This window comes from Chamaea fasciata, unplaced genomic scaffold (assembly GCF_029207755.1).
Source record: "Chamaea fasciata isolate MVZ Bird 193981 ecotype frontalis unplaced genomic scaffold, bChaFas1.0.hap1 SCAF_4, whole genome shotgun sequence".
Classification (NCBI taxonomy): domain Eukaryota; kingdom Metazoa; phylum Chordata; class Aves; order Passeriformes; family Sylviidae; genus Chamaea; species Chamaea fasciata.
The window spans coordinates 72270172-72291722 of NW_027094089.1; the positions used below are offsets into that span (position 1 = coordinate 72270172).

Sequence of the window (21551 nt, forward strand, 5' to 3'; positions counted from 1 at the left end):
TCTATTTATATATATTTTCCATCTGACAATCTCCATTCAGGTAGAAGTCCTGAGAGAGACTGATGGGATTTGGTAGAAAAGAAATTAACCTGGAATTACAGGATATAATGCTCATAATCCATCTCCTGGCACAGAGCTGAGCTGGGGAGTTGAGGGTAAGCCTTTGCTAGCAGACGTCTGGTGTTTTCCCATCAGATCCTCAGGATAAACCTCCAGCTTAGACACAGGAAAGCACCAGGATGCTGCTGTCCTGCAGCCACTATTTCATCTGTGCAGTGGATAAAAACACACCTTATGTAGCCCTGAAGATTCCAGAACAGGAAAAGGAGTTTATGGGGGGAAAAAAGGAAGAGATGTGACTTGGGAAATAAAAGGAAAACACATCCTGAGAAAGAAACTGGTGCTGTTTTGTCAGGACACAGAGCAAATATAAAATGAGGGAAAATCTTCCGTCTGAAAGAATAGGCAAAGAGTTTGGTTTGGGGGATTTTTAAACCTTTATTTAATTTCAAAGTGTCCATTACAAATTTTCTCTTCAGGACTTGGTAAGCTGGACAAAGAGCTATGCATTTTGGCTTTTTTTCTACAGCAATAAAGTCTTACAATATGCATATCCCTTACAGTGGAAATTTTTTTCTCACCTTCTTTCCCAAGGCATTTTTGAGATGATTATCAGTGAATAACTGGCAAAATAATCTATTACCTACTTTTCCTTTCATCAGCTGGTAAAAAATCTGCACAGACTACATACAACAGTGCCAGCAGAAGAAAACACCTGTTTCACTGAGACAGATACCCGTTGCTAAATATAGATTTTACCAAACTGTTGGTTCCTGAGTTCATAGGACTCATTTCCACTGTTTCTCAGTGGCTCCTTCTCATCCCCCATGTCACTGTCTTTCATTTGTGCAAAATAGGCAGGAGAAGCTTTGCATTCATAGTGCCTGTCGAGAGATTTCAGGTGGATGAGCATGTGCAGAGCATAGGCCAGGACCAGCAGCAGAACCAAGGACATCACCAACCCCATCAGGATTGCTGGGGAGAAGAAGGATGCACAGTCTCTAGCGTAGGCAAAATGTCCTTCTTGAACGTTAAAACCTTGAATCTACATAGAGAACAAGAGGGATCATGTTAAATAAAATACTGGCGTTTCATTAATTTGCTCCTGATGGCAGTAAGAATTTCTGATTTAACACCTGCACACCATGAATTTGTGTCTCCCACTGACAGCTGGAGCTAATGCTCAGAGTTTATCCAGGTCAGTCTTCTGAAACTGCCAGCTATTCTAATCCCCTCTGCTCCGCTGCCCAAAGGATTTGCAGCTGTGTTTCAAACAAAACCTTCCATGCTCACTCTTGATGGCCCAGCAACATTTAATTGCAAGTGTGGTACCTTTCATGTTAACTGTGCATCTCACGCATCACTTGCTGACGCTCTCCAGAGTCTCTGCTTCAGACTGCACAAACTTCAACTTGACAAAACAGGAAATGTCCTCAAGTGCCTGCCCTAGGACAAGATTTTTCTCACCAGTTCCACATGGGTATGGTGGCAGCAAACCAGCTAAACTACAGGAAGCTGCACCCAGCTGTGGAAAGCATCAACAAGTTTTACTCGTGGCTTCAGTTCTAACACGGATTTTAGCACTCTGACATGCAGGGAATTGACTGCTCCACTAAATCAGTCCATGGACATTTTTCACATGGTGGCAAAAGGGGATCAGTTATTTCCATTCCTTTCTCAGTTCCTCACGCTCTCTGACTCAGGTCTCTAAATGCAAGACACTCTAGCCCTGCCATCTTAGGCTACCTCATTGTCAAAGTCAGAAGTATTGGCACTTCCAGAAGATTATTAATCTCATCCTAAAATAAGGACTTAAGATGGGTTAGGGGAATTATCCAGTGGCTTTAGAGGCAGGCTGGGGTAACTATAATCAGGGCACAAGGTAAAAATTCCTAGGCATCAAAAGCAAAGTGAGATGGATCCCATGCCTGTGTTGTGGTGCTGTTATTGGTGCTGAGTGTGAGAGCTCAGCTCAGAATGATGGAATGACAGGAAATTAAATTCACTCACCACTAGAGGGAACACAAGCAGAAAAACTACAGAAAACAGCCCTTAATTTCCTTGGACAGGAAAACTCCTCGTTTCTATTTCATGCTCCACTGATGCCTTAGGATTTTAGCTTTTGTATTTTTCATATATTTGTAATCCTGCAATCTTTAGTGTATAACTCTTAACTCCATATACAGTGTCAGCTACTGTTCTCCCATTTTGATCAGACACAACAATTCCTCTCTAGGCCTGGGAATCAAGGACACCTCACTGTCTCAGGTCCTGAGAAATGTAAACAAAAGTGAGTTGTTTGGGGGAGCAAACTTGGACTAAATTACTTCATTACCTGAAGCTGTAATGGGAACATTAACCCCCAGTATGCAAATGGCCCAAACTTATAAAAGCATGAAAACCTGTGACCCATGGTCCATTTTTGGGTGTAGTCCCTTGGAGAGGGCTCTGTCTGCCCAAAATGTACCTGAAGGCCCTTCAACAAATATAATCACTTTTTATTCCCTTAATTTTGTCTGGCCTCTGTTTTTAGGTTGTTCCAAAAAGGCATCACATGTAAGGCACAAGTCCAAAAATGAAGGGGACAGTCTTTCCTCGGCACAAAAGGGCAAAACCTCCCCTCAATCTATCCATGAGATCCATCTGGCTGAAATCCATGGCATCACCTGGAAGTCGATGAAAGTGACCTCCCAGAGCTGGGAGAGGTCGTTTGCAGAGCTGGGGATGAGCAGGGCATCATATCTCTGCAGGCTGCTGACGTGTTCACAGTGGAAGGAGTTAGTGGCTGGCGCGTGGATCCCCGTGGCGTTGAACGTCGCCTGCACAGAGTGGTTGTACAGCAGCTGCAGCCTGTGCAAGCTGAACCAGTTCTGCACGGACAGCTGGTAGTAGCTGGTGGTTAACAAGAGCCTGGGAATGCGGTGTTGGAACAGAGATGAGTAAGAAAATGAGTCAGAGGATTGCAACTGTTAAATTCATGCAGTGAACAACGTTGTAAGACTCCTTGGCATGACCAGTTTATACCAGAATGAGCTCTTGCTCCTTCCATGGAGTCTGGAAAGGGAGGGACAACTTTCCACAGAGGGTGGCAGAGCCCTGGAACAGGTGCCCAGGGAGGGCCTGGAGTGTCCCTGTCTGGAGACATCCCAACCCAGCCGGACACATTCCTGTGTCACTGCTCCAAGGGACCCTGACTGGGCAGGAGGCTGGACTGCATCATCTCCAGACATCCCTTTCAACCCCAAATACCCTGGGTTTCTGTGATTTGAGGTTGCTCAATGTGGCAGCTGAAGGAGTTTGGTTTCTCCCACAAAGCTAGAAGAATATGAGGGGATTTTGCCTAATTACTGGGAAAAATATGAATGCAACACTGGTATTGTACCCCACACAGTGTATGGAAAGTCACTCATCAAGAAATGCTGTTATCTTCTATCACCAAGAAGCAAACATAAAGTAGGTCACAGTCTGATACCCAGTCTGTACTGAATTAGCAAAGTTTAGCTAAAATCTCAGACACAGGAGGATTCTACACAAAAGAGACAACCCAAACTTTTCCACGAGTAGAAAAGTCAATGTAGAAAAAAAAAAGCCTTAATAAAACAAGGCAAGTGATAGACAGACATGCTGAATGCAGGTGTTTCAGTTATACAAGAGTTTCTCTCACATTATTTTTGCTTAAACAAATTCTCTTTAATTCCCCAAGCAACTGCATAACAATTTATGTTAACATATTATTATCCGGTAAAAATTTTGTTATATAAACTTACCTGATAACAAATTCCTTTAGATTGCCAATGTCACCAAACTTCAGGGAAAGTCTAGGTCAAAAAGCAAGTAACATCTGGCTAGCAAAAAAATTCAGAAACTTTCAGAGAAAAAAGCAGCACAAAAGATCAAGCTCAGTTATACATGGAATTTTTTACTCAGTCTACCCTTAAAGTCAGTGGGGAAAAAACTGAAAGGATTAAATCTTCCTCCAGTGAAATATACTCATTTACCTGTTAATTGGAATAAGGTCCAGACTACTCAGAAAGAACAGAAATTCAAGTTTAACTTCCAACACAAATCAATCCCACTGCTTCCCACCATAGCTGATAATTAGGCTCAGGGTATATCTGTTCTCCTCCTCAAGCCACGACATCTCTGTCATTAGGAAGTGTAAACGGACACCTTGTCCTCATCTTTTTAAATATCAGAGCATGAAAGAAAACAGAGGAAAGAGTTCAGATTCCCACATTCCTTCTTTACAGCCTCACAAATGCCCTGGCTGTGAAGTAGCTCTGCAATGCTCACCTGCAGCAGCCTTGGGCACCTGAAGTTCAATGAAGTGAAAGGCTCTATCATGTTAATTAATGCAATGCATAATTAGGCTAGATATATTCTTCTTGCTTAAAAGTAATATTTTGCTTCTTAAAACCTGCATAGAGATTCTCTTTGTTCAAGTAAAACGAAAACAAAACATAGTGAAAGCATGCAGGTTCTGAAAGGCCTCCAAAATTAAAGTTGAAGAATACAAAAACAAAACAAAAGAACAAAAACAAGAACACCTGATTAAAAACAAACAAACCAATCAACCAAAGAAAAGAACAACTAGCCCCACAATTTCATAGGTGATCTAGACTTCTTGGGTAACACTGGTACCCTACAACAGGACACTGAGTCCAAACCGTCCCTTGCTTTACTACAAAGGGTAATCAGGGGCAGTTGAGGATTAGACTCAGGCAAATGTGCCATTCAGTTAAAAAAAAAAATCAACTTGGATTATTATACCTGATACCATTCTCTGTGTTCTGAAACTCTTAATTTTGCCTTAGTTTATTTTCTGTTAGGTTAAAATACTTACTAATCAGAAAAAGATTACTTTCAAATGGTAGGCCAGAAGAGAGAGAGGAATGTTTGTTATAGCTTTTTTATTTTTAACACAAGTTTATTCCATTCTCTACCTCTGCCTGTCAAAAAAGTGCTGGATTAGTTCACATGCTGATGATGTAATATTCAGACATGAAGATGTAATGTTCTTTTTCAATTTCACTTTTAGCTTTCTGGTAACCTCACCAAAACGTCTGTGTACCTTGTGCTGTAAAATCAGAAAGAGGTAACACCTACTTTTCAGTGAAAACATATTTAGATGTACAGATGAAATGTTGTATAGAAGATGAACTGCTGGTTTTGGTCATGTTATTTTTATTGCTGTGTGTGTCATTACAGATTTAAACTCCCTTTATGGGGTAGAATTAGTGCTGATGTTCAATTAGGAATCTACCTTCTGATTTTCAGGCCTCCCAGAGTGGCATCTGGTGTGAGCCATGAGTGAGAGAGAAGCAATCAGGCACATGGCAAAGGAAATTAAAAATACCACCAGCCTTCCTAGAACAGCCAAGGCACTGGAGGATTTTGGATACAGTGGGGTTCCTGTTGAGCTCTCACTCGGGGTGAGAAGCATAAAAAGCCAACTTTTGCAGAATACTTCTTTACTCAGGGTGAGAAACATTAAGCAAAACTGCTAAATGCTGTTAATACTGAAGAAATTAATGACAGGCTGGTATGCAGACCTCAGGTTTTCAGACACTCTTGTGCCACATACAAACCTGTGATGAACCCACTCTTTGACTCCAGCACTTCACAGGTAACAACCTGGGATTTGGGATGACCATCCAAACACAGACTTGCACCCTGTGCAGCACTGTGATGCCTTAGGATTTTAGCTTTTGTATTTTTCATGTATTTGTAATCCTGCAATTCTTTAGTGTATAACTCTTAACTCCATATACAGTGTCAGCTACTGTTCTCCCATTTTGATCAGACACAACAATTCCTCTCTAGGCCTGGGACACCTCACTGTCTCAGGCCCTGAGAAATATAAACAAAAGTGAGTTGTTTGGGGGAGCAAACTTGGGCTAAATGACTTCATTATCTGAAGTTGTAATTGGAACATTAAGCCCCAATATGCAAAAGGCCCAAATTTATAAAAGTGTGAAAATCCGTGACCTGTGGTCCATTTTTGTGTGTAGCCCCTGGGGGGACTTTGTCTGCCTGAAATGTACCTAAAGGCCCTTCATTAATATATCTGCTTTTTAGTATCTTTTCTGGCTTTTGTTTTTTGGTAGTCCCAAAAAGGCATCACTGGAACACACCCCATGAAAGGATAATTAGTCAAGCACAGCACCTAAGCCCCACATTCTTCACAGGATCCCCTCTGCAACCCCACAAGCAGCTGTGTAAAACAGCTGGAGGTGAAACAGACCAACAACTTCAGCTCCATAGGCACTAAGAGCAAAGCTGGCTGCCCCAAGGAGGGACTGCACCACTGCAATAACTGAATATGTATGTCCACAAAAGGCTGGGTTTAAACTACATAACCCTTGCTGCCTGCAATGGTAGGACATCATCAGTAAAAGCCTGGGACTCTGCAAGGGCTGTTCTCCAGATGCCTTGGAGTGGCTACCGAGAACAGAGGCGAGACAAGACTGAGAGAATAAAGCAGGTATTTCTTAAAGGCCTTCAATAGATTCACCTTGGGCAGTCAGAAGCCTCCCAGAGGTTACACCCAAGATGGATGATGGTCACGAGTTTTCCAGACAATTTTAAGTTTGGTCCATTTACATATCAGGGGCTAATTATCCAATTACAGTTTCAGGTAATGTAGTCATTTACCCCCAGTTTGCTCCCTCCCAATTCACTTTTGTTTATACTATTTGGGGCCTGAGGCTGTAGGGTGTCCTTGGACCACAGGCCCAGAGGGACTGTTTTATCTGACCAAAATGTGAAGACAGTTAACTAACACCTAATGGAGCTTAGAGTTATGCACTAATGCAGTACAAGATTTGAAAAATATAAAAGGTAAAATCTTAAGGCATCACTCCCAGAGTGGCTATCTGGCCCCAGTTCCAGCAGCAGAGCAGAATTCCCCTTACATGGCGCTGTCCTCACTGCAGTTTGAGTCCCCAATGTCCACGGTGGCATTGGCACCAAAGGTCCTCTCTGTCAAATCCAGCTGTGTGTGGTTCTTAAACCTGATCATGATCCTCTTGGCCCAGAACAGGATGCAGGGGGTGCCATTGACGGTGACGTTCAGGGGGCTGTAGTGGCTGTGAGGAAATGGCCTCCAGGGTGCTCCTTCCCACTGTCCTCCCCTGCTCAAGTTGTACCTGACAACCTGAGGAACCACACAAAAGAGTTCTATCAGAAGATGTGGTTTCAGGAGTTACCATCTCACCAGAACACATGAGCCAGCCCTGGACTGAGGAAGCAGAGGGATACCAGGCTGTATCCCCTTCCCATCACAGGGATTGCACCTCACAGAACATCCAGCCCCAGCACAGAAGGTGCTCCCCTCAGCTGAAGACTGAAGACTCTCTAGAACACCTCTAAGAATTGCTTCAGCCCATTGGAAAGGACTCAGATTGTGCCAAGGGCACAGTCCACCATGGTGGAAGCACACTAGGAAGCTGTCCAGGTGAGAGAAATATCTGAGTTCACACCTGCATGCAGGCAGCTTAGTTCACCATAGCTTTAAATCAGGGAAATACCTGCTGCAGAATGGGATTGATCAAGTAGGGATCCCTGCTTTTACAAAATCAGCTGAAGGACTAAAATCCAGGGACTGCAGCTTCCATGTCATCTGCAGACTCCAGAAAACTGACATCCCTTATAAGCCAAATTTCCTAGCAAAAAGACAATTTGGATGTCAGGCAAGACAAATTGACTTAGTCCTCAAAAAGAATTAGAGAATTTAACTGCTATTCTCAGATTTCACGCTCAGATTTCCAGTCACCATCTCCATCCTATCCAAATATTATAACACACACAATATCTGCATGACTGGTTTTAACATGTCATATGATTGCAAGTTCACATTAAAACAGGAAAGGTTTTCTGAGTCCCAGTCATAAACACCATCTCACCAGGCTCCAGAACAGACACAGTTAAGCCCCAAGGTTTTGTCTTGGCTTAAAGTGTGTGCATGTGTGTGTGTGTGCTGTTTAAATTGGCAAATCATAACTCTCAGCTCAGACCCTGAAAAAATCCTCTTGATACTGGACCTTACATATGGCACAAGGATGTTTTCAGATTAAAATTAGTAAACACTGACAGCAACAAGCTGAAGGCAAGGCAAAATCATGGTCAGGAAATGTGCTGAGTGGCTATATGTGTATTTATATAAATAACAAGGCTGTCTCCTCAGAAGTCCATATGAGAGAGGTTTATTCAACATGTTACTAACATTGGAATGCATCACTTTTGGTAAGCTTCTTTTGGTAAGGAAGACTTTTATGCTCAGTTTTTGACAAGATCTACAGCCTGGTCTCAGGAAAAAAACTCCCAGTAAAAATCTGAAGTTATGCTTCAGCTCTTCGTTCAGTACCAACTGATATGAGAACAAGACTGGTCACAGCAGTCAAGACCCATTGTACAGAATATGGATATAAGGATTTTGTCCTTCCAGAAAGATCCTGTGCCCAAACCCATGGCCAGCCAGCAACAGCACCTGAGGTGTCACCTCAGTCCTCAGAAAAGCAGAGCTTATTTGTACAAGTGCTGAGGCAGAACTGTATCACAATATCTTAGATGTTTTTGTTGGCTGTTTGTTGTAAACAAAGTGAAACCAATTTAATTCAGCAATGTAAGTTGGAAAATCTAAGTGTGCTGTGAAAAGACTTCACAGATCCAGTCCTCCAGACATTACCTGTGCAATTGCCACTTGATTGACATTAAACTTTGGCTTCACACGACCATTGTAATGCTGACCTGCAAAAGGAGTGTTATTTCATTATTAACATATTATAAACATCCATTTATAAACATATTTATAAAAATACACATTTATGAAATTTTTCACATTCTTATGAAAACAATAATTATCTCTGCACAAAATGTATATGTCAGAATTACTGATTTTGCCTGGGAAAATACTTGATTTACAGCAAATATCACCTTCACTGCATGTGTTTTCTAATTTACCTTTCTTGTTCACCAAACAAGAACGGTAAATTAGAAAAAAACTTCTTGTTCCTCTTGTTTTCATTGAACACCTTGTCACCCTTACTAGGAGGATCTCCAGTGTCCCAAAATTACAGGATTCAGTCTATATCTGTATTTATTCATCTCAAACAAAACAAAAGATGCTTTTTTCTTCATACAGAAATTTCATCAAAGGGTATATGCTGAATTGCCTGGCAAAAGCAAAAAAAAAAAAACATGCTGGGAACTTTCTCCCTGCACTGCCAGAGACAGGAAGATGTGACAAATGCTCTGACATCCCAACTCCTCCATGCCAGGGGCATGAAGTTTCACAAGCACAGATCATTTCATGGGCACTCTCACAGCTCCATCCTTCAAATGTTTAACTCTGTTTTCATTTGGTTAAAAAAAGATGAAGGTTTTTTCCTTTCACATTCTCACTGCATCTCAGAGTTGGACAGTAAATTATTATTTTAATAGGCAAATACTCTAAAGGGTATATTTAAGAGGGTTATGCTTTAACAAAACATGCGACAGAAAAGTCTCCAATGCCAAGAGAAGCAACATCTGGGAATGAAATCTACAGCCACAATAACAGAACCAGCAACCAGAGGTTCAGCCCACTGAAAGCCTTACCATTTCTCTGGAGAGAATCTTGATCTGAAAATTCATGTGAACTAGGAGAGAGGAAAAAAGTATTTATTGTGCAGCATCTGAATTCAAAGTCTGGAGGAAGTTTAGTGGGGAAAGCTCCTGTTGCTGCTTCACTCCACAAAACATTCCAAAGGTAACTCGAGTCCTTGGCTGGTGAAGACCACAGCAGCAGAGCAAATTATCCCAAAGCTGCTGTAGCCTGGCTAAAAATGTCTCATTCTCAGAGATCACTCAGCTGGAGCAGCCCTGACAGGCACTCCCATGCCCTTACCACGCTGACAAAAGGCTTCATTACCCCTCTAGTCCCATCCCATGGGATGTCAGTTTTGGGTTGGGGACAGAGACAGTTCCAGTGCACAAGCAGGGGAACCAAGGAGATCTCAGCGCCACCCTCATTTCCCAGGGAAGATCAGAAGCAACATAGTGGATTTAGAGCAATAGCAGGGGCTTGGAATGCCTTAGGCACAGATTTACATCACGTGAAGACAGCTCCTGGATGCTTTAGTCAATAACAAATCTCATGGAAGTCACTGCAAGGCAGGGTTCAGGTGAAGCACATCTCAAGTGACAAATACCAGGCTCATGCAGTTTTCAGCATTTGATTTTCTTCTCAGGCATTTCTTCAGCTGGTGTCAGCACAGCTTTCCTGAGCCAGAGACTCAAACCCAGTGGATTCATAAACACCAACACCTAAAGATTTAAGTCCAAGAAACCAGGACTCACTCAGGACCAGACTCCTCTCCATAAATCCATGAACACCTTCCACATTACAGCAGCTTCCTTGGGACCTGCATCCTGCTCCAGTGGATTGACTTGCTCCTGTGATAGTCTCTGTCCCCTTCCCAAGACTTGATCAGAATTCCCACTCTCCCAGCTGAGCACCAACCCACAGACCTTCCACACTCTGCCCTGCTTGTGCCCCTCGGTGCCCTCCAGACCTGCCTCACCTTCCACTGCACATGGAAAAACACTTCCATCTTTTTCCCTTGCCCCATTTCTTACCATCTTTCCAAAACACCACAGCAGAAAAATTTGTGGAAATATTTACACTGAGGCTGGCATGTAAGTATTAGGAATTAGTGCCGTTTTCTGTGTTTATGTGCAAATTTCACCACAGGTTGTTGGAATTACAAAGTCTGGGCTTGGCACTTCTGGGAAGTGCTTGGACAGCAGGGTGAACCCTCCCCTGATGGGTTCTGGGCAGGGAGATCAGTGTGACCCACTGGCACACACAGAGGAGTGATCCCAACCTAACTTCCATCACAGCACCCTCAAGGGCAGATAAATATGAGTCCAAGCAGCAGTGGGGAAGCCTAGAGCCCACCCCACTTGCTGCCAGGCTGAAAGAACTTTATAAAGATCTTACATTCAGGAAAGTTCAACTCTGCTCAAAATTTATCTGGCAGTTTTATTTACATGCTGGAGAGGCCATTGGAAAGGCCAACTTTGTCCTCAGCTGCAACTCTGAAACCCCAGTGGCTTCAAGAAGCACTTTCAGAGTGGGTCCTCTTTCTCCTACTGCTTTTTGGGTGCCAGGTGCTGGCCTGGGGTCTCCAGGGACCTTCAGGCTGCTCATGCTTACAGCAATCAACCTTCAGAGATGGGTGGAAATATTCAGATTTTGACACACAGGTAACAAAATATGTAGCTACAATGGACCAAAACTTGTTTTCTTGCTTAAACAAACCCCTCTCTCAGGCTGTTTTACAGTTAGGAACATGGGTCTTGTAATTTGATGCAGCTTTTTTTATCTTTTCCAGTCTTTCTTCATGACAGAAGCCTTCAGGCTGAAAAGGGCAGGCGGGGGGGGGGGGGGGGGGGGCATGCCAAAAAGATATTTCGTTATTCTGACTTTAGTTATACTTATTTGCAGATAGATATAGATAGATAGTTATGCTCAGTTATACTTTTAGCTCCTCTCCATATGCATAATTAAGCACTATATGCATATATGCATAATTAAGCACTCACAGCCATTTATTCCAGCTTCAAAATCACCATGCTGTGATAGCTGGATTAAAATATTTGGGTTGGACAAAGAGTGGTGTAAAATTGTGCAATTTATTCCGTTCCCTGACAGGTTTTTACGCTGTTCATGGAAGAGGAAAGGTTAATTCTGTTTTTGTGGCTGTCCATTAAGAAAAATGAATCCTGGCTCCTCCACACCCCACGTAGGCACAGCCACTCTGGAAGAGTTGTCACATCTCTGCTTTCAGCATGAAGACACTCAAACAGAATGAATGTGCACAGCTGATGAAATATTCATGTTTTCATGAGGAACGCAGAGCAGAGGGGGACCTGGAAGCCACCACAGCGCCGCGAACATACTCAGCCCTGTGACAGGCAAGCGAGGGAGGTGCCTCCAGCCAGGCCCTCCTGCTAATTACTCCGTTAATTAACAGTGCTGGCTGCCTGCTCTCCTCCTGCAGAAGGCATGCAGTGCCATCAGGAAGGGAAATCCATCACCCCATGTCACCGTAGCACATCCAGGCTGTTGCTGGTGCACAGGGACGATCCTGTCCCAGTTTTGGGGCAGGCACAGGTGGACACTGATGTTATCAGCTCTGTCACCTGTCTCTGACACTCACCCCTGAGGTGTCATCAGGGTGTGACCCATGGGCTGTCCACCACCACCCTGATGCCAAAACAGCAGCTTTTCCACCCAAAAGGCAAGCTGGGGAATCCACAGGCACCAGTGCCCTGTCGTCCTCAGCTGAAGCATGGGCCCACGGAAACAAAAGTATTGAAAGTGAGAAAAAGGGAAAATAGTTACACACTAAAAAATATGTATTCCCCTTTGATTATAAAAATGGTAATTACATGTATAGGAGAAAAGAAACTAGCCAGCACTAGGGCATTCTCCACAGCAAATAATTTCTAGCACATTGAGTTAGAGACCCTTTTATCAGCCTCTCTTACCCTGAAATTTCAAATTCATTTGATCACAAGTGGTGTATGTTTTGATGAGCCATAGTTTTCCTTACCAGCTGGTAAACAGCTCTCCCAGATCCACCCAGGCACGTATGTTGCATGTTGAATTTACCAAACCAAGCATTTTAGGAACCCACATGAAATTGGATTAGCCCTAATACAAAGCACTGGAAGGACTAATCACTATGTAAAACCCAATTAAATAAGATTATAAGTATAAGGAAGTGTAAATTTCCTCTTATCAGATGACATTATCCATCTATATAAGATAACAGAGTCTGGTTTGTCTGCAAAATTGATAAACACTTCAGCTCTTGAGGACTTCCATGTAAACAGCATTTTCTCCACTCAGATAACCACATGAATAATCCTGGCACTCAGCAGGGGTTGAATGTGGAGGCCACAGACAGTTTTCATGCCATGTCCACGCTTCTACTCTTCATATCACTGCTCTGATAAACTGCACCAGATAGGGAAATTTACTCTACATCTACAGAAACAGTATTTTTGTATTTCCATTACTTCAGAGTCATCTCCCTAAGACTGATAATCTCCAGCTGCAGAATTCCTCACTGACTGCTGAACTGGTTACAGCTAATTTATGAGAAAGCCAATTGGAAAATAATATGTGACCTCTCAAATGCACTAAAAATAAAATTATGAAAGGTGAGGAGCACCTGGGGGCAATGCACTGCTTGTACTCCTAGGGACACTCGACATAAGGAATTTCAGCGAAATTATTAATGCTATAAATGTGTAAGTTTGGAGAGACAAGATTCAAGGAAAGAACTGGTTCCTTCTCAGAAACATCCTGACAAAAAACACCACTGACTCTTAAATGCCTCTATGTAAGTTCTATCAAAAAGAAATATCTTAAAACCCCAAAACTCTTGTCATTTTTTTAATGTGTGATTTGACACAGGGAGACAGATTTCTGTAAATATTTTACAAAACACTGATTACTGGGCCTGATTTGCAATTTAATGGGTGTCCAACAAGGACACAAGGTCTGGATGAGAACAAGATGATACTCAAGCTTCCATTTTTAATACAAAAGGAGAAACTAAGCTTATAGAACTTCTAGCAAATAAACACTGTGCAGGCACAATCCCACTCCCAATGAAGCAAAATTCCGATTTGATTCGCTGGCACCAAGATCATGACTTCATCTGTTAATATTTATTGAAATAAAGTTCAGGTAATGCTCCACTGCTTGTTCTCTGTCAGATTTTGGTCTGATTGAAAAAAAATATATATATGAAGAAGAGCAGTAAGAAATCTGAGAAATGGCAGAGGAGAGCAGCAAGTAAGCTATTTAATGAAAACATATTGTAGTATTTATCAGTAACTGACTACCAGATCTCTTAATACAAGCTTAAGCAAATCACCACATGTCCTTCTTGCCTCAAATGCACAGATTTTACTGACAGCTGCGACCTTCATCAGCATGTTTGTTCTGTGTGTTTTTGGTGACTTTGGGCATCATTCAACTCATACAGCTCAGGCTGTTTTCACTTTCCTAATGCTTGGCTCTACAAAGTCCCCTCTTCCCCCTGCTATGATCTGGGCTCCCTGTTTGTGTTTCATTAGTGAGTGAAACAGCATTACTAATAATAAACCCAAATCTCCAGTGATTTTGTGAGTTTAATATTCGCTTGCAATATTGGATTCACACTTCAAATATTCTACACAAGCAGAATATTTTCGTGCCTGTGTTTCTTGGAGTAGTTTTCACACCCTTTCTGTTATACTATTTATAACTCCCTTTTCCCAGGGACCAGGGAAAGTCAGTGTGGGAGTCATTAAAACGTAATGAAACGTAAGGCGGATGCACAGAAAACACCCGATTTTAAACAACGTTCACAAAATTGTTTCAAAGTTACATCTCTAACGCACCGCCTGGCCCAAAATAATTAATTTCTGCATGAGCCCGGGGTGTTTTGAAACCTGGAAAAGAAACCACAGCCAGTTCCTCGCATTCTGAACGCGGCACGAACGACAGCGTTCAAAACCTGCGCTCACCCAGCTCCGACACCGTTCCGCGACCGGGTACCGACCTGTTCCCCGGGGGGCTTTTCTCCTCGGACCCGCCGAGCCCGGCGCAGGCCAGCAGCAGCAGCAGCCGCAGGGCAGCGTTCCCATCCATGGGGAGGCGAGGAGCCCCTCCACGCCCGGCACATCAGCGCCGTGCTCCGGGGGCGGGACAGCAGCGGTGGCGGCGGCTGCGGGCGGAGCCGCCGCTCCCTCCCCGCTCCATCCCTACCCCGCTCCCGCCCCGCTCGGTCCCTGCTCCTTCCCCGCCCCATCCCCGCTCCCTCCCCGCTCCTTCCCCATCCCCACTCCTTCCCCACTCCTTCCCTACTCCACCCCTGCCCCATCCCCGCTCCTTCCCCGTCCCATCCTCGCTCCATCGCCACCCTATCTCCACTCCAGCCCCACCAACACCGCCCTCTGTGTGGCCCTCGCACCTCCCAGATACCTCCTGAAGCAATGATCAGTCGGTCTGGGGAAACTGTACCCAGGTGAGAGCTGCTTGCTAAGGGAGAAAAATGAACAGGATCCGAGGGGCTCTAAAATCACACTGAGGTTCACTTCTCATCTGTACTTAACCCTAACCTTAAAGGGAGGTGAGGGTGATGTTTACAAGCAGTTCTGGAATTTCTCCCTCTGTTCACAGAATGAATTGCATATATTCTCAAGTCTTATAATACCTTATATTATCTATATATTATATAGATAGAAAGACAGACAGAAAGACAGACAGAAAGAAAGAAAGCAAGAAAGCACAAAAGAAGTTAAATATCGCAACTGAAACTGTTGTGAAAGCAGGACATTTCAACTTTGGAGACAAATATTGGGAAGCAATTTCCTTTCTTCAGCACTAAATCAGTGTGTGTCCAGCTTTCTGGATCAATTGTTTTGTTACTTTGAATTCTAAAATTACTCAGTGCTTTGGGTTGGAAGGGACCTCAAAGCCCATCCAGTGCCACCCCTGCCATGGGCAGGGACAACTTCCACTATTCCAGGCTGCTCCAAGCCCCAGTGTCCAACCTGCCCCTGGACACTGCCAGGGATCCAGGGGCAGCCACAGCTTCTCTGGGCACCCTGTGCCAGGGCCTCCCCACCCTCCCAGGGAACAATTCCCACTATCCCATCTACCACTGCCCTCTGGCAGTAGGAAGCTCTAGGCCAGGCCACAGCTGTGAGATGCCACAGAAACACAGTGGTTGTGTTTCTGGGCTGCCAGATCAGACATCAAAGACACCAAAGCCCCCACACATCACAGTTACTACGGGGGGTTGGCTCTGGGTCATCCTCAAGAGATTTGTGGGTCACACACACCGGTACCCCTAAGAATCATGAAGTCATAAAATGGTTTGGCTTGGAAGGGACCTTAGAGATCATCTAGTTCCAAAACCCTTAAATATCAGGCAGGACACAGCCATACACCAATCTGTAGGCATCAAACACCCAGTCCTGTCCTGCGCCCTGCTGATGGCACCAGCAGTGAAGCTCCACTTTGCTGATTAGGAGCTCCTGCCTGTTGCATTCTAGATATTAGAGAAGGATTGGGGCTTTAGCATTGTAATCATTAAAAAGGATTTGCCATCTTAATTCATTTCTCCTTCTGGGATGCAGAGGCTATCTGCTCATCTGAGAAATCCCACAACAGCTTGTCCTCAGTCGAGCGGCTTCTATCCAATTTAAGGAGGAGTAAAGATACTTATGTGAGAATCCCAGATTGAAAAATGAGATGAGGGAATGTAGGATTAAGCAAAACCTACTTGAAGATAACCCCTAAATTTTCTGAGAAGCATCAGCAATGCATAATGCTAAAGTTAAGAGCAATTAAACAGACACATGGCTCAGTTTAAAAAAATTAAGCAGCCCTGGGAAGGGACAGAAGCATCACACACTTTTCTAAACACTGTGAGGTTACTAATGTCACTGTTCAATGCCTCAGCACTCCTGGCTCCTAAATAAATGGAGGGAAAGGCACAGAGAGGCTTTCTAGTGGTGCCTTGAGATCTGATCCACATGCACCCATTTCCCTAGCATTCCTCATCCACTTGGGAGTAAAAGCTAAGAAATAAAAACTCTGAAATACAAAAGTAGTGCCCAAAAGAAGAAAAAATGTATCCTTTGAGAGCAGACAAAGCGAAAGAAAGTAGCATAAACAACACATGGGAGGCCACAGGTAAAGTCAGCATAGGCTGAACCCCAGATGATGCTGTGTGACATCTGAATCCACCTTTAGCTGCACTTCCACTCCCTGTGTTTCCATTTATCAATTTATCAATACCTGCCTTCTTGGACCACCATGTCACAGAAAAAATATTGCAAATTTGATCTGAAAAAATGGGGGGCTTGCAGACAATCCAGAAAACACCTAACACCAAACTGCCAGCACAAGTTAAACCAGAAAAAATCAGTTAAAATATCCTGATTATCTCACTATATATTAATGCTAGGGGTATTGATAGTAAATCACTAATCAGTCAACTGAGGCAAAGAGCCAGAATAAAAGCCTTTCCTCGCCCCTTGACTCCTGCTGATAATAACAACAATTCAAAATTTCTTTAAAATGCTGCTTTTTTATGAGGTTCAAGCATAAACAAATACACTTGGTACCTGAAAAGAAATGAGATTCTTCATTCTGGTGAAGAATGATGACAAAATCAGCATCTGTGAATTACCGGGCTTTGTAAGAAATTCTGAATAGAGCTTTGCATGCAGCAGTCCTGACAAGGGCATGGTTAGGGGAGCTCTTGTGATTCCTTTTTTGAGTTGCTGTTGTACTTTTTTCTGGTTTATACTGAAATCAACTAGAAAAAGCTTCGTCCTTGAACTTCTTGCGGCCACAAAGGCCACAGAAGAATCACGTGTAGGGCAAAGTCAATGGGAAGTCTGCAGAATCCCAGAATCCCAAGATCACTGAGACTGGAAAATCCCTCCCAGCCCATCAGGTCCATCCTGTGACTGATCCCCACATTGTCCCCAGCCCAGAGCACCGAGTGCCACCTCCAGCCTCTCCTTGGACACCTCCAGGGATGGGGACTCCAAACCTCCCTGGGCAGCCCCTGCCAAGGCCTGAGCACCCTTTCCATGGAGAAATTCCTGCTGATGTCCAAACTGAGCCCCCCCTGGCACAGCCTGAGGCCATTCCCTCTTGTCCCGTTGTTTGCAGCCTGCAGGACGGGCTATGCTAGGCTGAAAGTGCTCCAGTATTCCAAGTAAAACAGTTAAAACCACTGTTTATCATTTTTCCCCCCTCCCATTTGGAGATGAGGTGTTGGTTGTGGTTACTCCTGATGCAGAACTCCTCCTCTGATGATCAGGCAGCAAGACGCCACTTGTCTGCTCCCCATCTCCTACCGAGGCAGCCCAGACATTCCCATCCCCAGGAAGGAGGCACTACAGCTCTTACTGTACTTTAAACAATGCTTTTTGGGTTGTTTTGTTGGTTTGTTTGGTTTGGTTTGGTTTGTTTTAATCTACATTGCATGAAAGGTAATTATAATCAGTTCAAGTCAGTGCAAAGGCTCACAGTTTGTCAGAGCTGTGAAGCAGTCAGGAGTGGTTAGACGTAACACCCTGCCCACGCCCAGTGTGCCACTGTTGTCCAGCCACCCCCTGTCACACAGAGTGACCAGAGGGACACTCATGGAGACCCTGGGATGACAGCTGTGCTGCAGCAATTGTGCACAGGCTGGGTTTGCATGCCATAAAGATGGATAATTTATCCCTATGGCTGCATCTCCTCGGGCATACACAGCACAAACCATTTCCAGCTGTTTGCAGTCACCTTCCAGTGCCATATCAGGTCACCACGAAGCTTCCTAAATCAACCAAAGTCTGAAGTGTCAGCCATTTTACAGGTAACAGCACTGGACACGTCACCTTTTTAATCTAATATATCATTGTTGCTCTGATTCACGGTGCACTGACAATGCTATGGAAGCACAGACAGAAAACTAGCCTTGAAATATAAAAAATCTTGTCTCAGTTCCAACACGACCCTCCCTCTGGAAAACTAACCAGGCCAAAAAGCCCTTCTGCATCCTTCTGGGATAGGATGCAAAAATTAATCCTTTTACAACTCTTTTCTGCTTCCCTGTGAGAGTGGGGAGGTCCTGGTACAGGGTGCCCAGAGAAACTGTGGCTGCCCCTGGATCCCTGGAAGTGTCCAAGGCCAGGTTGGATATTGGGGCTTGGAGCAGCCTGGAATAGTGAAAGGTGTCCCTGCCCATGGCAGGGGGTGGAACTGGATGGGCTTTAGGGTTCCATTCAACCCAAAATAGTCTGGCATTCCAGGATTACCTTTTGGGTCCCACATCCCCAAAGGACCCCATCCCTGAGAAATCCCTGTGCATACTCCAGGCCTTCCTCCACCTTCAGGGAGGGTTTGGGGGGGAAACTACCCACAAAAAAAACCCCCACAAAAATCCCAGTGTGTGTCACAACCCAGCTGTCCCTGGTTGTGCAGCACCACGGGATGCCAGGCATCAGAGATCAGATTATACCGGGAGTTTCAGGATAAGTGGTGGGATTTTGGGTGGATTTGTCTGCTTGGCCAACTGAGACATTTAATTTTAGAAGCGCTTATCTGGTAGTACTCTCCAAAGAGAACAGCTGCCCACAGTGCCCTGAGGGCTGTGCCCAGGAGGGGAGTTCTGCAAAAAGGAAGGAATCTCAGACTCTCCGTGGGTCCCAGGATCACCAAATGGTTCAGGTTGGACATTGATGGTCATCTTGCTCCAACCCTCTGCCATGGGATACCTTCCAGGGATATACCTTGAGGTTACCTGGGCCTGCACACCTCTCACCTCAGCCTTAATTGACTTTATTCTTATTTATTGTCTCAATTAAATCAGACACGTTTTTAACAATTACTACTAACTTTATTTCAGTTATTAAACTGTTCTTATATGAACCCATTTTCAGTACAATTCCCCTCCAGGAGAGGGACAGGAATGAGGAAGATCCTGTGTGGTGTTAACAATCTGGGGTTAAAACATGACATATTGGATTTAAAGAAAAAAAAAAAAACAAACCCAGCACTAATTTTGAAGAATGTGATGAAAAGAAGAAAATCTGTCTTAATAGAAGCATCCTGAAGTCCTGGTGTAGTTTAAAAAGAAAGAGCAAACCCCATAGTAGCTTCATGGCAAACCATCTTCTTCCCAGATCTTGACCTCTTAATGAATATTTGTCCAATAAATGCCAGTTTGTTATTGTATATTTATGTTACATTCACCAATTTTCTTCCTAGTCACCTTTTAAGTATTCTTAATACTCCTAACTTTGTAAAGCAAAGCTGGAGCATTTTCACAAAAACAAAATGGTTTTGAAATTATCAAACGACAACTGCATTCCAACATTAGAACGGCATCTTCAACGGCTTTCTTTTACAACAATAATGTTTTCTCCTCCAAGTGTTGATGGGGTTTAAGGTTTTGTTTGGGATTGCTTGGGGTTTCTTTTGCAGGGGGAGGTTGGATTTTTACAATATTTAAAGATTTTTATTAGTTATTCTATAAAGAATGACTGTAAAACCAGCCCTACGCAAACACACAAAATATGTATTTTCCACTTAAGCCATGAGCACAGGCTGTGTTAAAAAAGATGTGTTTATATCTAATTACTGCCTCTTCAGAGTCATTCCCAAAAGGGAACGGAAGGTTCATGATTTGGATGGATGCAGTTTGGCAGTGTGGACTGAAGCAGCTTTCAAAAATGAGAAATACAAGCTTGTCCAGGACTTTGCTCTGTGCAGATCTGCTCAGAGGCAGTGTAGAAATTAAAGCCACAGTGCCTCTGGATCCCTGGAAGTGTCCCAGGCCAGGTTGGACGGGGCTTGAAGCAACCTGGGACAGTGGAAGGTGGCCCTGCCATGGCAGGGGTGGCACTAGATGGGATACCAGGTCTCTCCCAACTCAAACCATTCCACAATTCCATGAAAAGCTGCAAGTAAGAATCACAGAGCCACTGAGGTTGGAAAAGACCCATAAAACCAATCAATCCAACCATCTCCCAGTACGGCCAAGGCCACTCCCACCCATGTCCCCAACACGGCTTTGGAATCCCCCCAGGGATGGGGACCCTACCTGGCAGCTGTGCCAGGGCTGGACAGCCCTTTCCAGGAAGGAATTCTCCCAATATCCAACCTGAACCTCTCCTGCTGCAACTTTAGGCCATTTTCTCTCATCCTGTTGCTTCTTCCCTGGGGGAAGAACCAAATTCCAGCTCGGTACAGGCTCATTCCAGGTAGAAATCCTGGTTCAAGCCCCACCGGACCCTGGGCACAGTCCTTGTCCAGCCCAAACACTCCGCAGGACTTGAACCCACGACCTTCGGGACTTCAACCCTCCATTCCAGGGATGCCAAAAGGCCCCTGTGGAAATAAGGGCCCCCACAAAAAAAAAAAAAAAAAAAAAAAAAAAAACAACACCTGCAGTTTTACCTGTCAGTAATAGCAATCAAGCGATCTTTCATCGGCAGTTCTGCACACCAGTAATAACCAGTTCCTCTGCGTGCGTTGGGCAGTGGGGTTTGGTGGCATAGGTCATCACCTCGTCCCTGAGGCCAGGTGAGGGTGAAAAGGATGGGGCACATGTGTGCATACGTAATAAGAGCTGTGACATTGATTTCCGTGTGTAGAAGGCTTTTTGGAAACAGGTGAAAAGTCTGTGAAACGTAGAAACACACTTGTGTAACAAACTGTATATAATCTACGGAAGTGAGCACCTGGGTGTGGGTGACAAGGAAGAGAGACAGCCGCACGCACGCGATGCGGTAATAAATCAGTGCCAGTTTTCTATGTCTAGCTCTGGTTCCAAAATTTTTTTTCCCAATTTCCTGTGAGGCCACAACGAACCCGACACCCCGGGGACTCCAACGCGCGGCACCGGGACTCGAACCCACACCCAAAATGGGCGGGGGTC

At 44.2% G+C, this 21551-nt stretch overlaps 1 protein-coding gene across 3 annotated transcripts; it reads right to left on the bottom strand.

Annotated features, from left to right (window-relative positions):
• Positions 1 to 489: 489 nt before the first annotated feature.
• LOC136288583 (V-type proton ATPase subunit S1-like protein) lies at positions 490 to 21548 on the bottom strand. Of its 3 annotated transcripts, none has more exons than XM_066181943.1 (7): positions 21071 to 21548; positions 9658 to 9698; positions 8747 to 8808; positions 6975 to 7216; positions 3828 to 3878; positions 2727 to 2970; positions 490 to 1105 (listed from the first exon to the last, which is right to left on the bottom strand). In XM_066181943.1, the coding sequence occupies exons 1-7, from the start codon at positions 21220 to 21222 to the stop codon at positions 803 to 805; spliced, it is 1095 nt and encodes a 364-aa protein (XP_066038040.1). In that variant the 5' UTR covers positions 21223 to 21548; the 3' UTR covers positions 490 to 802. The 3 variants fall into 3 exon arrangements, with proteins under 3 accessions (XP_066038040.1, XP_066038041.1, XP_066038042.1); XM_066181944.1 differs by lacking the exon at positions 21071 to 21548 and adding an exon at positions 14664 to 14786; XM_066181945.1 differs by lacking the exon at positions 21071 to 21548 and adding an exon at positions 12264 to 12287.
• Between the last annotated feature and the right edge of the window lie 3 nt (positions 21549 to 21551).

What these genes read in the sequence shown, in the direction of transcription:
- LOC136288583 (XM_066181943.1), bottom strand. Translation starts at nt 21,222, where the DNA reads ATGTGCCCCATCCTTTTCACCCTCACCTGGCCTCAGGGACGAGGTGAT. An exon ending in TTGATTGCTATTACTGACAG is followed by an intron (nt 9,699 to 21,070) that starts GTAAAACTGCAG and finishes CCTCTCTCCTAG; the next exon opens with TTCACATGAATTTTCAGATC. An exon ending in TCACTTTCATCGACTTCCAG is followed by an intron (nt 1,106 to 2,726) that starts GTGATGCCATGG and finishes TTCTCTATGTAG; the next exon opens with ATTCAAGGTTTTAACGTTCA.